General features: G+C 35.2%; 2 protein-coding genes across 3 annotated transcripts in view; one reads left to right on the top strand and one right to left on the bottom strand.

Annotated features, from left to right (window-relative positions):
- Nucleotides 1–16,586, top strand: part of LOC129000136 (mucin-2-like) — a 77,237-nt gene that overhangs the window by 46,014 nt on the left and 14,637 nt on the right. The window contains exon 1 of one of the 2 annotated variants that reach the window (XM_054427059.1): nt 8,410–8,530. The exons of the other annotated variant lie outside the window; for it this stretch is intronic. The gene's annotated coding sequence lies outside the window, so the exon portion shown is untranslated. Of the gene's footprint in view, nt 1–8,409; nt 8,531–16,586 lie in introns of those variants that run through there. 2 annotated transcript variants of the gene reach the window in all.
- On the bottom strand, nt 13,219–15,203 carry LOC129000134 (uncharacterized). Its single transcript, XM_054427057.1, has 2 exons — nt 14,607–15,203; nt 13,219–14,420 (listed from the first exon to the last, which is right to left on the bottom strand). Exons 1-2 carry the CDS (start codon nt 15,159–15,161, stop codon nt 13,320–13,322), a joined length of 1,656 nt encoding a protein of 551 aa, XP_054283032.1. The 5' UTR covers nt 15,162–15,203; the 3' UTR covers nt 13,219–13,319.

Below are 16,586 nucleotides of genomic sequence, written 5' to 3'. Positions count from 1 at the left end.
CCTATTATAACCTACTGAATTATACAGTCAAAGACGGCATTTGACGCACTTAATGAACTTATCGGGTGGCTCCCTGGAGTCGTTGGCGCAATTCAGTCATACCCGACTACCTAACTCAGGTTGGCGCAATTAATGCTCACCCTTATTCCTCTACACAGGGACTATAATTATGCTCTCAAAATTTCATTTTGTTTAATAATCTGAGGATTTCACAAACATTAAGTATTCAGTTAGTCGATTCAGTTAAAATTATCATTTCGTCATCAATTTAATTTTAAAATGACGAAGTTAAAACAAAACCACCGAACTAAGGCGTTACTGGATTGCATATGATCTCATTAAGGAGTGTAAGGCTGATTAAGGAGAGTCAGCTGGAATGTAAGGCCTTTATGACGTCATGGTTATGACGACCCACCTTGATCATATCATTATGAGGGTATTCGAGGTTATAAGGCGTGTAATATGCTCTTATGACGGTACAAGATGTTCTATAGTAGAATTCTGTTTAGTGCCCGGACCTGAGACCGTTCTACAATAGCAAGGGTAATTCTGCTTTATGGTACATGAAGGGCTTCTATAGTAGAATACTAAATACATTGTGTCTGGAAACTCATCCATTAGTAAGGGTTATTTATCTTTACGATAGGACAAGATGGGCTTCTATAGTAGAATACTAAATAAATTGTGTCTTGAATATCATTCACCTACGTTGTTAATTTGTTCTTAAGGGGTTAAAAAATTAAGATGACTTGTTTTGGAGGAATCTAAGTACCGGTAGTTCGTTGATTATTAGCAAATGTGATTTATTCTTTGTAATGTTGAAGATGGACTTTTATAACATAATTTGTAATAGTTTGTGTCTAGTTCATTCACTGTTAGCTACGACTAGTTTATAGTAAAGTTATAAATAATTATTCACTTTTTTCTAAATCTGTAACAACCAACTAAAAAAAATTAAGAACTGCCAACTTGCCTACTTAAAAACCTTTCTAAAAATTGGAAATGTACAGAACTTAACTGCTAATTTAACTTGTGTAGGCTATCTATAATTGACGTATCAAATTATCTCGGAATTTAATTAAACTTTGGAATTTAATTACACTTTACGGTCTCATAAATGTTTCATTACACCTGATAAACATGGCTATTAAACTCAACCTACTGTTAATGAAGCTGGTGATATTCCTATTGACAACCAAGTGACATTATTACTGTAAGATTCCTCTTTAACTCTTTAACCCTGAAAAGTCCTCTTGAAATATTCTCCATTTACTCCCTGTTCATCCTTTAACTAGGGCTCAAATTCTTCTCACGGTTAGGTAAGTACTCTTTAGATGTTATACAGTAAAGTAAACATTCCATTTCTATGAATGAGTTATGGAGAGTTTCGAAACAATGAATAAGAACATGAATAATTGAACCACTGAGGTTTAGTTTGCGTAGCTGAAGCAGATATTTTAAATAGTTCCAATAATTACAGATATACTACAGATAACGGTCGTGCATTAATTGCGCCAGAGAGTCCCTTAATTGCGCCAAGACCTCAAAGGGTCCCAGAAATTTTCCTTAGTTGCGCCAAGTCCAAGCCAGGTAGGGCTGTGTTGTCGGCAGAAGGGATGTCCTTGTTTACGTGTTATCGTAACCTAACCTAACCTAACCAAACCTAACCTTCTCAATTATACAGTCAAAGAGGGCCGTCACTTGGTGCAGTTAATTAACGTATCGACACCTGTAGTTGGCGCAATTCAGATATACCCGACTACCTGACTCAGGTCAATTGGCGCAATTAATGCCCACCCATGTTCGATATTGTGACGTTTTTATCGTAAACTTTAAATATTTTAGCGACCTTTTATGTTTAAAACCAAGTAGGACAAAGTGGCGCCATATACTTGACCGATTTAGATGCAAGAGAAACAAAACTTGGTTTGTTTACCCCTCCTCACATAACCAAAGCCCTTTGGCGTTCCCAGTAAAAGATCAAGGTTAAGCTTCAACAGTTCTCAAGGCCTGGTGCACCTGTGTCTAGTACCGTATCGTCATCGACGATATATCGATAGTATCGAACTGTTACAATATACTTCGATATTTGTAAATGTGTTTCACAAATTAAATCGTGAATAATTTTTTTATATATACTCTGGTTGTTTTTAAATTTATTGTTAGAAACGATGTTAGTACTATAATTGTCTCAATAACAAACAGAAATGGGATATAATATACCCGACTAAATTTATGGCAGTTAAAAATTTGAATTAAAGGTGTTTAGTTTATTCTCCATTGGTATGAGAAGTTTGAAAGATCTTAATTTTATTAGTAAAAGTAAAGTCAAAAAATTTGTTTTCATTAAATCCGTAAAATGTCTGTTCGTTCACACAACATGCCTAGTCGTTCCAACAAGATTTTAAACCGATTACTTTAATCGATAAATCGATATATCGGGTGTTGTGTTCGACTTATCGCTTGCACCTGTCCTGGCGCCTTGTTCTTATTCCTCTCGCTTGTTTTGCTCCACGGGCCTTGGTGTAGCATATGATTATAAGGTGGGGTAATGACAGCCAGTCTGCTGCGGTATAAATAACCACTGTTCGTAAGGGGGATAACAAATGTTTTATCCTGTGAGATTTTTGTGTCGGTGAATTTTTTGTATTGATTTTTAAATTGTGGTAAACAATAAATACCATAATGTTATTGGGCGGGCATTAATTGCGCCAACTGACTTGAGTCAGGTAGTCGGGTATTGCTGAATTGTGCTAACTACTCCAGGGAGCCACCACGGTCCTTATAAAAGCCAAGACGGGGCCCTTTTTGACTGTATAATTGAGTAGTGGTAAGGTTATGTTAGGTTAGGTTAGGTCATGTTAGGATGACACGTAAACAAAGACATTCTTTCTGCCAGCAACTCACTCCTACCTCCTACCTGGCTTTGGCTTGGCGCAACTAAGGAACATTTTTGGGGCCATTTTAGGGTTTGGCACAATAAAGGAACTCTTTGGCGCAATTAATGCACGACCATGTTATTCATGAAGACGTTTGTTTTATACGGTATTGTTGGTGAATGTTGTACATTAGTAGGTTGATATGGTAAACAATAAAGTCGTGGAGTCTTTAAAATATTTAATAAATTAAATTAAACACTTAAAATCGCAGTTAAAATTATTATTTAAGTACCATCAGTTAGACCATTATTTTATGAGTATTTTTAATGAGTAAACTGTATTAATGCTAAGGGGGGTGTAAGAATATATTCAAATAATAATACAGCAGTCTGCGAGACTTGATTTTTCTTTGCTGATGACTTCCTTTGGAAAAGAACCTCTTATTAAAATATATAATGCAATGTCACAGCTGATTTCTATCTTATTAAGACAGAATTTTTTTTATATTTTAAATGATACTTAATGTTTCAGGTATGCTTATTGGAGACTAAAAAGGATTACATTCCAGGTTTGCCTATGTTTATATACCGTACTTGATTTTAAAAGCTCATTGGTCAAGTTTTGCTGCGACATGGTTGTATATGTTCCGATGTATAAAAATAATTGGTAAATGTAAAATTGTAATTCTTTACAGTGACACACGTATAAAACGACTCAACATTGTCATTCCTTATCAACTGGGCTTTATAAAATTACATATACTAGAGGTCGTCCAGTGGACGAAAACCCGACCATAAATACGTAATGTACAGACTTCTCTATTTTTACCCCACGCTGTAATTAAAACATGTGATTGGAATTTCTTAAATTTGTTATGATTTTCTGTTTATGTTTCATTGTTATTTCGTCACCAGCATAGTTACGCATAAGGCCAATGTTAATTTTTTAATTTTAAATTCATTTTTGTGCAGATTTTTTACAAACGGATTCTGCTTACCCGCAGGAAAATATATTTCTAACAGTATGCGTAGATTTTCCCTGCGATGCACACGAGCTGAGAAAAAAGATTTTAAAGAATAATGCTTGCCTATTAATATACATGTAATTTTCCAATAAATTTAAATAATATTATTGTCATTCGAATAACTCACATAGCTTTGAAACAAGTCAAAACATCACTCTATTTTGGTACAATACATAACACTACTTTTACTTTCCAAAAACCCAACAACTCCGGACCTTCCCTAATAACTAGGCCTAGATCTGATCCGAAGATACACCCAGGTTCAATCTCAAAGTATTAATCATCCTTCATAAACAGACCTATCTTCTTCATCGGTACTTGCTTCTTAAATCATAATTACCCAACGGTCGTAAAACAGCCATTTGAATTCCTAACCTTTCTCCTTGACCAAGGACGTATAAAAACTGTGGATATTTTCATCCGTGGCATAGCTCTCCCTCTAGATAGACTCAGGCTGAAGGTTAGGTTATGTCGTGAAAGTGAAGTGACGCCATAGTGTCAGTCAGGTGTGCAACACTGCAGCTGATTGTTACAGTGTTGCCAACGTTGATTCACGTGTTTAGTACTCTCTTTTCCCTTATAGCGTGATGTAACTAACGTGCGTGGATTTTGAAGAATAATTTAGAAATGTTTAGGGTAGAATGACTCTGATTATATAATCTGTTGAGGTGTTTGACTTTGATGTAGCTCTGTTACGCCAACTACTCATAAACTCCAGTGTAAGATGATTTAGCATTCTCATTGTGAAGTATGACGTTTAAAAATTATGCTACATTAAAACCCGAAATCCCTACGATTCTTTTGGACATCTTGTAATTGCATATAACCAAAACACTACAGAACGACTGCCATAGAATTAACTGAGCAAAGCATCATAAGATTTCTTTTACAATTATTACCAAAAGTTGAAAAAGGGTTTCTGATTGCTTGCTGGTTTCGATTGGGCACTTAAAAGTGAATTGTGAAAATAAAACGCCTTTTTACCATCACAAAGACTGTGGTTTTGACCAATAAACTATGTAATTTAAACATTACTTTTTCATTCACGAGTATTAATTTCCATCGCTTTGGAACTACATTGTAAAAAATAATAATCTTGGAATAATTTCATTTTTTTAATCAAATTTGAGTTTTAACTCCAAAATGACCATGGTTATCTTGCTCACAAACTGAACATCCCTCTAATATCCTGATGAGTTATCAAATAAAAAAATGTTAGTAAAAAAACTTGATAAAGGAAAATTGTAACTAATTGTTTTGCAAGCTTCCACCTAAACCTTATTCAAACCGTTTACATTTTCACACAAAAACAACAAGACTAGCTTTCATCTACAAACGAACCTAACCTCAAAAGTGGCGTGGCGATTTGGCGGGAAATTACTGCCATTATCAGTGTTACCACCATGACAACTCCATTATCAGTACTGCCACCACAACAACGTTTTGCCACAACCCCTGCTAAGTTATCCCGTGACTAAAGACCACCAGAGTGTAACGTAGTTGACCTTTCGAACCACGATTGCGATATCGGTTGGTCAGATCGAAATGCTATGAAATATTTCCAAGATTTCTCCACAAGTTTGTTATGTGATTTACAACTGGGTCCTAAGAGTAATGCCTTATTGCTATAGAAACTGTTTCGCATATAAATTCAACGCCAACATAGTTTATCTACCACAAAAATAACATCCTAAGACAAATATTTGTCGAAATGTTGTTACAGAAAGTCGCAGTATCAAAACAATCAAAGAGCACCAGAGTACGCGCTATTGGAGAGAGGAAATGTTGGAAATAGTTATAAACAAAAGATATTTGTTGGTTTCAAATATGTGTTGTTTTGCTTACTGTAGTTGAACATTTCAACCTAGGCTAGCGTCTGGGATGTCGATGTGAGAGGGACTGGTATAGTTCTCTTCTCTTCGTCATACATTTCATGTCTTTGGACCTTAAGACTGGCTTTCCATTGCAAGCGTTTATGGACCCTCACATTTAAATTCGATTTGTGTAGATTAAAAAAATAAATAAAATACTAAGTCTTGTAAAAGTTGATGATGCAACGAAGGATCAACTGAAACCGTACATCTCATCTCATTCTCTGTTATAAAAGTTTCCTCCCAAAAAAAGCTTTACAAATAAAATTGGTGAAATTAAGTCCCCTCTAATACCTAATTATTCAACTAATAATTTAGACAACCTAAAAAAATAATTATTGTTCTTCAAGAAGCCTTGACCTATAACTCACCCACAGGCCAATTTCGACTGTTATTAATCATCCGATAAATATATCGTTCCAAAACCGTAGCTTGCATACTGTCATTAAACAAGGCAGGGCCTAGAATACATCCTTGACATATACCGTAATGATATAGGCTGGATAAATGACATCATTCATACCAGAGGCTACGGTTATTCAAATGACTGTGTATTTTTCTTTCGCCAAGATTCAATTTAATTCACTTAAGTGTATAGTGTCATCATCACTGTATCTGTGGATTTACAATGCTTTTCTTTTTCTCAGCGTCGATAATGTAAAACTAATGTATCATACAAACGTACATGTTTGAAATTGTAAGGAATAGTTTAGGTGTTTATTTAATCGGCAAATCGCAGTCACAATGCGTACTGTAAATGGCAATGATTGGAAAATATTAATGCCCAGTAGTCGAGATGTATGACGTATGCCCAGTCCAGTAGTCATAGAACCTTAGAAATGTCTCTTTTTATTTTAAGAGAAGAAGGTTGTCGTCTTATTTACTTTCTTTTTCCTTCTATTTTCTTATTTTATTTTTAGCCTTAATGTATTGAAACTAAACTTTTGTTTGAGTCCAGTAAGAAAAGTATTTACTCATACACATGTATAAACAATCTACATAAATTTATGTTTTATAACCTTAAGACTTTTTTATTTAGACATTCTATCTGTAAGCCTTTTGTGCGACACCCTAAAACATTATCGGTAACAATAGTTATTTGTGTAACTAGTGTGCGAAAAGTGGCACTTTGCTGAACATGAGAGAAATGTTTACGCACGAGCCGTAGGCGAGTGTAGAAAGATTCTCGAGTGCAGCAAATGCAATTTGTACTCGCGTTACACATTATATTTTTCCCACAGTTATTACAGAGGATAGAAATACTGTAATTAGTCTTTCAAACACTAAACAACTTATTTTAGGTTAAGCCAAATCCAAACGTTGAACGAAATGGGAAACACTGCAACAGCTGATCGTGGTAGTCGTAGTATATTTGAGTGTTTTTCAAGCGTATTTTCAAGCGTACACGGATTACGTGAATAATAAAAGCACGCTGTTTTGTGTTGTTTGGTTGCAATACTAGAGTGTGGCAAAAAAAAGAGTGCCGCAAAGGTAAGTAAATGCAGCAATTAGCAGCTTTCTGTACCATAATCAGAGTAAGGAAGCCCGCTTTGTCAGGTGACTGCAATAAAAAAAGTATTTCCTATCGTTTACGCACTTTAGACAGTCGCCGTATAGTTCAATCAAGCCTGAATGCCACTAGAAGAATACGTCCTGATTCAAGTGACATATCTCGGCTATAAATCTTACCTTCTGGTCTGACATTTGGTTAACCAAGGATGTCATCTGTCTTGGGGCTGACAATTGACAATGACTGGAAACTACCAAGGTGGCGACTGATGCGGTCCTCGACTATCGATTACCTAATATCGATAGTCGAGAACTGAAACTATCGAATATGTTTGACATAGATTACATTTTTCTTCGTTATGTCGTATTTTTTTACGTGTTGTATTAGTGACAATTAGTTTTCATAATATTGTTTACACGATTTAAATTTACTAACAAGTAAGTATCCTAACAGAAAAAAATATATTTCAGTCGCATGTTTTGGATTTACATGGACATCTGGCATTGGTTGGTGTTTGGGAGTTATTTGAAGTGTGACAAAGTAAAACCCATTCATATATTATGAAGTTAGAAAATTACTGTTATTAATTACTTTATTTCATTATTGTTAGTGACAAAAAGATGTGTGGGGTGACTGAAATGGGGTAAAAATATGAAAAAAATTATCGATCATTTATCATTTAGACATAGCCCCATTATAAATCTTGATTTACTTAATGACAGTGGTAGCGTCGATTAATGCATGATTGTTGTAAAATTATAACATTTAACATCGAAATTAATTTGTATTATATCCTACATTCATCAGCTTTAAATTTTGAAGTAACTACGTTAAATAACTCCCCATCTCGCAAATCGTACTCAGTGTTAATAGTTATAAAAAATAAGTTATATTATTTTAAGCTATTAAGGTAGCTCGCACGAATACAATTAGTTCAATGGCTTGCTCTAAAAAGATTTAACCTTCAAAAATGTTACTTATAGTAGCAATACAAAATTCAGGCAATGATGTTATCGATTGTTCCACAATCGATGAGTCGATGGTCGAACTAATTGTGGTTCGATACTCGATAGTTCCCCACTCGAGCATTGCTATCTTTTCCTCGGTTTAGTCCGGGGTAAGCAGTGCGCCAGAGCGCAGGCTTTGTGAAAATTTTGTTTCGTGTCATTTACGTATTTACATCTGTGCTTTGTGTGTTCGATGTGCCAGTTTCGTGGATATATATTTTGGATTTCCTAATAATTGTGTAAGTCTTATTTCAATGTGTTTTAAAATATGACTTTAATACTAGTTTTTACGTTAGTTTCATTGTCTTTTAACGTTATTTATTTATTAATACAAATTTTATTTTAGGCTTTTAAATGTTGTAAAACATTATGAACTAATTGTTTTTGTTGTATTTTTAGTTTGACTCTGGGAATATTAGGAGACATTTTGTTTAGTTTATTTTTCTTTGTATTTTATAAACAATGTGACTGTTTTATTTTTCTGATTTATTGTTCAGCATATTTTAAGCTACTGATTTATATTCAATAAAACGTTTTGTGCAATTTTTACTTCGCTATTCAAAACTTGTTTTGATTTTTTTTACTTTAAGCTGATTAGTAACGAATAGTTAATCAGCATGTGCATAGCATAAGAGTTTTTAACAATAAGTACTTTAGGAGTAGTAATAATATTTAACATTATTATTTTGCAAAATAAATTTAAAATTCTGCATTACCTTCGTAGTTAACCTTTGTAAAACATTATTTTAATGATTATAAAATGAATTTCCCATAGGGAATAAGCTATTGCTTTATGTCTCATAGTAGGGCCAAGACCCGGGACCGCTACACTTTTACGTTTTGAAGTATCATAAGACCAAAAACACCATCCGTTCAAGTATATATACATAAATGTCCGATAGCACGTTAACTTGATTACAAACATCAAATTTTAATGAAATGTGGTACAAACCTTTGGACCCACGTTTTAGTAAGCAAAACAGCATGATCGGACTATGAGATTGGGGTTTTATGGGGAAAAATTCCTTTCGTCCCTTTAAGTTTTCAATTAGATTGAAAATATTCTAAACTCGAATTTTTGAAACCATGAAATGGAACGAATGTTCTCTATATCAAGGTTTGTAATAATAGTGTTACCACCATAAAATAAACTATAATTGTCCATTGTTTCTATTTTCCATGAAATTTTTTATTGTTTCTCTTCGACTCATGGTTCTCAATTCAAAGGGTTTACAAAAGTAAAAAAAAACTCCCCCAAACACCCCAACGTTAATCATTGAACATGGCTGATTGAAAGTTTCGCAAGTATTTAAGTAAAAAGGGATAATTCCTACTGTATATTCCTAGCCATTCCTCCATCAATGATCCAACGCAGAGGAAATGTACCACAAGTTGTTGTGCGCAAGTAGGGACCGCTATGAGTGGCGTGGGTTCAAATTGATAAAAGCATTGCACAATTGTGGTCAAGGTAATGTTTGATTGTTGTTAACAAACTCTACGTCTTTGTCAAGTTACATGATGTTGTCATGATCTATTTCACTGAAGGAAAAGTAAACATCACAAATTCAATAACACACCCGAAAACATGTAAAGACCAATTGTTAGTAACGTTAGGGGTAATATCATAGACAAAAAGAATGAGATATAGACCGTCAGACGTGCTGCGATTAGCATAGGTTCTGGCGTCCACCGCTGGGGGTGTCGTGTAGTTACGTAGCACGTATGCCGTAACTACACGGCGCTCCCAACGGTGGACGCCGCACGTGTGAAGGTCTATATTTAATTCTTTTTCTGTATGATAGTATTAACATTGGATTTTGCAAGTAGATTTCTGATCATATTGTTTATATGAAGTAATTTTTCGTATATTTAATGTATTTTACGTTTGAATGGCTGATCCCAACTAATTTGTTCTCCAGGTGAATTTAGCATTGCGTGCTAATTTCTTATAGGTACTGTAATACCAGACGATAAATAGATACTTTTAATTTCTGATAATATTTGTAAATGTGGTTAAATACAAAGGCACTCATTTAAGCACCCTCTTCATACGCCGCGCCGTTACGTAAACCATATGAGTGACGATTCTGTTAAACAATATTCTGTAAAAAATAATAATCAATTGGGCCTAAATTATCACATTTTAATCCAAAAATATAGTTACTTTAACAATATCCTTAATTACTAGTGATATAATTGATTACTTAAATATATTTAAGAACAGAATCACAGAACTAGCATTTTAAAATTGCGTTCTTGAATGAGATTCTTAATTCGTTGAGAACTTCAAATATGCTGACATTGACCACATATATCAGTTTAATATCTAAGATCAATGATTTAGATCAATTTAGGAATCAAGTGCTTTTGGCAATCATTTCTTTCACTCTTTCTTCAATTAGGAGGACTTTTTTAAATTACGATAATATTAATGTTCGAATAATAATTGATTAGTTTTACAATGCATCATGTTTTATTTTTTTTATTTTGATAACTGGCTCGGCTAACTTCGCAGCTACACCAATTAAATTTGTTCACTACACTTATTCTTCTCAAATTTCTCACAGCTGCTTTATCAATTTTTACAAAATGCATTGAATTAACACAACATAGATTGATATATCCTATGAATCTACCCTGATCTTGGTATAATCGTAGACAAAAAGAATAAAATATAGACCGTCAGCCGTGATGCGGTTACCATAAGTTCTGGCACACACCACTGGGAGTGCCATGTAGCTACGACGTAGGCGCCACATAACTGCACAACGCTCCCAGCAGTGAGCGCCAGAACCTATGGTAACCATGGTAACCACAGCACGGCTGACAGTCTATTATTTTTGTCTATGGTATAATTCACTAATCACCATATACAGTAGCATGATGAAATCTTCAACATTTATTATAACATACTATTAAACGAAAGTAAACCCCTTTTTGTAAACAATATATAATAAACGACTTTGATTTCGGTTTGTAGAAAAGATATCACATAGGCAGTAAGATATCTTACAGTACACATTCTGACATTTACAATTTAAGATGTCCTTAGTCGTTTCGTGGCAGTCATTGAGATAAGGAATGAAACCAAATCCATCCAAAAATCAGACAAGTCAAATAAGATAAAGGACAAACACATGACACAAAAGTAAATATTGCAACCATCGACCTCTTCATTGTCCTAAACTGACTCAGTAGAAAAGCTGTGTCAGGATTTCGGAAAAAGAATACAAAGCACTATTCTGGTTCCTTATCCTGTTTGTGTGCCACAAATTATCTTTGCAAGGCTACTGAACAGAAGCTTTAACTATTTGGACACACTTTGTAACAATTTTCATCTTTCCAGTTCCAGATAGTTCTTGTAAAGTAGGTATTGGACGGTTTTAGAATTATTGTTTTTTAATTGTTTATTTCACAGTTGTGCATACTAGGTTACCCGATTATTATAATGGCTTTGAGAGATAATTACTTTAAGAATGATTGTTTTCTTTTTTGCCTGTACAAAAAAATTATCGCAGATTCATACAATGTACAAGAACTGTACTAGAATTGTCTTCACCTCTTCCATAATGGTGAAAATATATTAAATATGTTTAACCATACCTAGGTTAAAATATACATAAAGCGGTAAATGCATTTTAGGGCCTGCAACAAATTTTTGAAATTGCTTTCATTCTATTCAAAATGCAACACTGATTCCGAAAATAACATTCTTTTTCCACGGAAAACGAGGGAAACTCCCGAAAAAAACGAAAACCCCATAAACCACTTTTTTTAATACGTCATAAATGGGTGTACTCAAATCAACCGAAATAATGATCAGATCATAATGCAATATTTATTATTATCAACCCATAGGCTATTAATGTAGTCCTGTTCCTGTATGACATTTTGAATGACAGAAACTAGAAAATATGTTATAGGTAATTTGCCGAAACACGTAAAACTTGGAAATATATTGGTAATCAAACTCGTTGGTCTCTGAATGGACTAGAAGGTAACCGCTAGTCTGGCAACACCCCAATGTTGAAAATATCTCCCCATCCTCAAGCCGTTTATGAGCTAAACCCATGGATTTGTTCGAACCATAAACACAACTGGACACCTGCCATTTCATAAATTTGCAACCGCAACAAAAATAATTTTTCCTTCAGTTACCTGACAAATTGAGCTTCATTGCACTGATTATGGTACGTAAAGTAGATAATTGCAGCATTTACTTACTTTTGCCGCACTCATTTTTCTTAAGACTAATTTGTTATATGCTTTTTAGTAATTGTAGGAAAAATAAAATGTGTAACGCGAGTGCAAATCGCATGCGTCTCGTGCGTAAATATTTCTCTCGTGTGCAGCAAAGTGCCACTTTGCACACTAGTTACACAAATAATTATTTCAGTCCAACGTGTTTACGAAGCTCTAAAACATTTCTTTTGGTTTGATTCTCCCGATAATGTTCAAACTGCCTACGTACTTTCTGGACAACAATACTGGAGATTTCCCAAGTGTAACTTCCTCGTCATGGAGTGATACCGTAAAATTGATTTTATATAGCCTCCATTGTCTAAAATGAATGTTAAAAAACCTGTAACTGATCGCGCTGAAGTATTGATTTCAAGGATAATTTATTCCTTCGCCACAAATGTGCTTGAAATACAGTATCAAATGCGCCAATTCCTGATTTAAGTCCGCTTACGGCAAGAGAGTACAAACAGGTTGGATACGTGGTAAAAGGAAATATTGGTTTGATCGCCAGTCAGTTCAATTGAATGGATTTTAGGCAATTCAAGGATTTGTGATTTACAACGCTATTTGAGGTTTCTTAGGATTTCATTTAAGGGAACGGTCCAAACCCTGGTGTTGTTACCATCAAACGTTGCCATTTTGTGGCATCACAACATAAAATTAACGTGGTTTTACAAAAGGCATTTATTTTATTTCACATACAAATGTTGGTGTGTATTGTGTATCTTACCATCTAGAATTTAATTAGAAGTTACAATAAATATACAAGACTTAATCCAACTAAATCTATACCACGACGTATGAGGAAATTGAAGTGTTTGGTCCATTTAATTCATCGTTCGTAAATTCATCGTTTAAATCTTCTTCACCTTTGATGTTTTCCAACATTTCCATTAGGAATCCCCAGACAAAAGCGGCTACTGATTCCATTGTTGACAATTGCTCTTTAGAATATTCTCCATCCCTCTCTTCAACCCCAACTCTTTTTTTGAGATCGGAAAGAGAAGTTTTCAAACTCGGAATTTTAGAAAGAACTTCCTTAACAGTCATTAACAAAGAAGAGCTTTCTTTCAGTGGCAATTGTCCTGGTTGAACTTCTCCATAAACGATCCTTGAAACTTCTTCAACTAATGAATGTACTGTTGCTTTCGATATCGTCTTGCTTATTGCCTCATTGTATGCACGATGCATCAAGAAATTCACAATACTGGCCGCTATCAGTTTTACGCCACTCATTTCTATAGATCTGTCTATAGCTTCTTCTATCAATTCTCTGATAAACTTATCAGGGATTTCTGATAGACCGTACAACCCAGCAATGTACCTTTCGACAGACAACTCTCGTGACGATGTCTCCCTAACGTCCAACACATCTTCAACTGGTGGCCTCTTCGTAGACACTTCGTACATTATTTTACTCCAGATCAACTCTATGATCCATTGTTCACCGATGATCTTCTTCACCTCTTCGTCCAACCGATCAAACAGCATCTGGTCGAACCTTTCAAAGATGATCTCTTCGAAGAACTCCAAATGAATGTGCGGCACACCCACTGTGATTCCTTTGAGTCTCAAGCTCGGGTCGATCGCTCTACCTAGACCTACCTTGGCCAATCCACAATTCGTGATTACAATGTCTTTATCTGGTTTTTCATTGGTGCAAGGGGTGTTTTCTATCCTCCTCAAAACGTCAGCTCCCTCGACTACTCTTCCGAAAGCAACGTACTTGCCGTCCATCCAGCCTGCCGGCTCGAACGTCACGAAGAACTGGAAGCAGTTTGTGTGCTTGCCCTCGTTCGCGAAAGATAGGATGCCTCTTCTGTCGTGTTTGTAGCAGTAGTTTTCATCATCAATGGTGCCTTGAGACCATTCCTGATGATTGGTTATCTGGAAAAGCAATGGTTTTGTTAGCTTGCGTAAATTTACCATCGTGAATACTTAAATTCGTTTTAAAAGTTTGGAGAGACGCAGTGGATTCTACAGCATCTAAAACTATATCGACAATTAGGCTAATATTATCTTATTTAGATAATATTATCTAATATTATCTTACATTTTAAAGGCATTACTTACATCACCTGACTGGAACCACCCTCTTTTGCAGACTCTTTGAATCTTCGTCCCTTTATAAGTAAACCAGTCGTGAGTACAAAACTCTGTGAACCACATACAACTTTTCGGTAGAAAATCGTGTCTCAGTTGAAACAGCAACGTACCCATGTAATCACCACCAAAGCTAAGTTCGAAATAAACATAGATAAGGTTGCCTTTGTTGAGATGTTGAACATACTCCTTCTTCGCAAGTTCTTTGATAGCCTCTTGGCTTGGGCCTTCGTACAAAAAGTTTCTGAAGTGGTTGAACAATTCTTCTTCGCCACCAAGACAAGAGTCGTTAAGGAAAACGAGTACTGATTTCGCAGACCACGTTTTTCCCCCGATGTCTTTTCTCAGCTTTCGAATGAAATCTTCCCAATCCATGTCCAGAAAACCAGTTATTGAAGGTTGTAAGAACTTCTTCTTATGGTGCTTGTAGAGTCTTTGTGCGAAAAGTTTGCATCTTTGATAAGCCTCCGATATAATGAGTCCGACTACTTTGATTGAGACGGGTTTAATTTTTCTATTTGACATTTTAATTAATCTTTTTAAACGTTAGATTTTGATAACCTAAAATAAACGATTCTCCTAAATATGTGGACAGCTGTGTTGTGTACGAATATAGAACTTTACTATTCACAGCAATTCACCCAGCTGAAAATGTTAAGCAGCAAAGGGTGCAAGGTTTTAGACATTTGAGTGTTTAATAATGTTATGATTATCACTAGAAGCTATACTGTTTCGTAGCGTATAGAGAAATGAGTTTGTTAACATCTTTAATACCTTTTTAAATACTTTTTCTTTGAAATGGCGACCATACAAAGGTAGGTATTTTAAGCCAATGATGAATGGAGATGAGTGTAGGATGAGTGGCGCGATGTTGTAGTCTTTTCCGTGACTAAGGCCGACATATTACTTAGACACAGCTATTAATTAATAGCCCATACAGCTAATGGCAACTGTGACCTACAGATTATAGTGGAATCCGAACCACATTTTTTGCCTTGGTATTAACGAATTGGTCTAATTATCATGATAGTACTGCGGATAGTCATAGTACTCACTAGTGCGGACGTTAATCCAAACCAGGAAGTACCGCATCCACAGTGCATGACTATAAATATCCACAATTCGTGACCTCCTAGTAGCTGGATTACAGGACGACGCCACTGTCCTAGTCCTTTATGGGTTAGAGGACTTAAGTTCAACCATTGTTTAACATTGCTTTGCGCTGTGGATATTTTTGTGCTCCCACAAAAATGTAGTTCACAGATATTTTTAAGTAAAAACTACTCTCCAAAATGTTGTCCACTAGTCCACTAGGCTAGCAACCCACTATCTTTATAGATATAAATCACTTCAAGACTTTAAGAGAGAAAGGTTTCAACTACCTTAACACTAAAACATTGTAAAAAATAATAATCACCAATACCAATAGTTTATTTAATTCTTATGTATGTTAACCTTTCAAAATAAAAATCCATTTCAGCTAGATACATAATTAAATTATACTATGCATAAACAACAAACAAATCAAAAAGTCATTACTTGTTTTGTAAATATTTATCTATATTGCTCGTTATCGTTGCCCAGCGACTCTCTAGGACACCCGGAGCGGTAAAAGCTCACGAGGATGATGGGGAAACAATCGAAAGTACTTGGCAAGCAACAAGGACTGTCGCTAAAACTTTCACAGAAAACTTGTCTACAATGACAGACAAGACAGTGTCTAACAGTCTAATCTAGTTGGCGAAGGATAAGATGACATTCAAGGATCGTTCAATGCCAACCATGAGTTCAGTCGCTTCCGTAGCGTTATGAGTTTTGGCAATTTCTCTTATTTTTAATTAGGTCATGCATTAGTTGCGCCAAATAGTTTCTGAATTGCGCCAAGCCCTCTAATGATCACAAGAAATGTTCCTTAGTTGCGCCAAGCCCAAGCCAGGTATGGGTGAGTTG

The sequence above is a fragment of the Macrosteles quadrilineatus genome, unplaced genomic scaffold, assembly GCF_028750875.1.
Source record: "Macrosteles quadrilineatus isolate MER2022 unplaced genomic scaffold, UCM_ALF_1.0 Scaffold_8__2_contigs__length_117827958, whole genome shotgun sequence".
NCBI classification, from domain to species: Eukaryota; Metazoa; Arthropoda; class Insecta; order Hemiptera; family Cicadellidae; genus Macrosteles; species Macrosteles quadrilineatus.
This window is presented reverse-complemented; position numbering and strand designations above follow the sequence as displayed.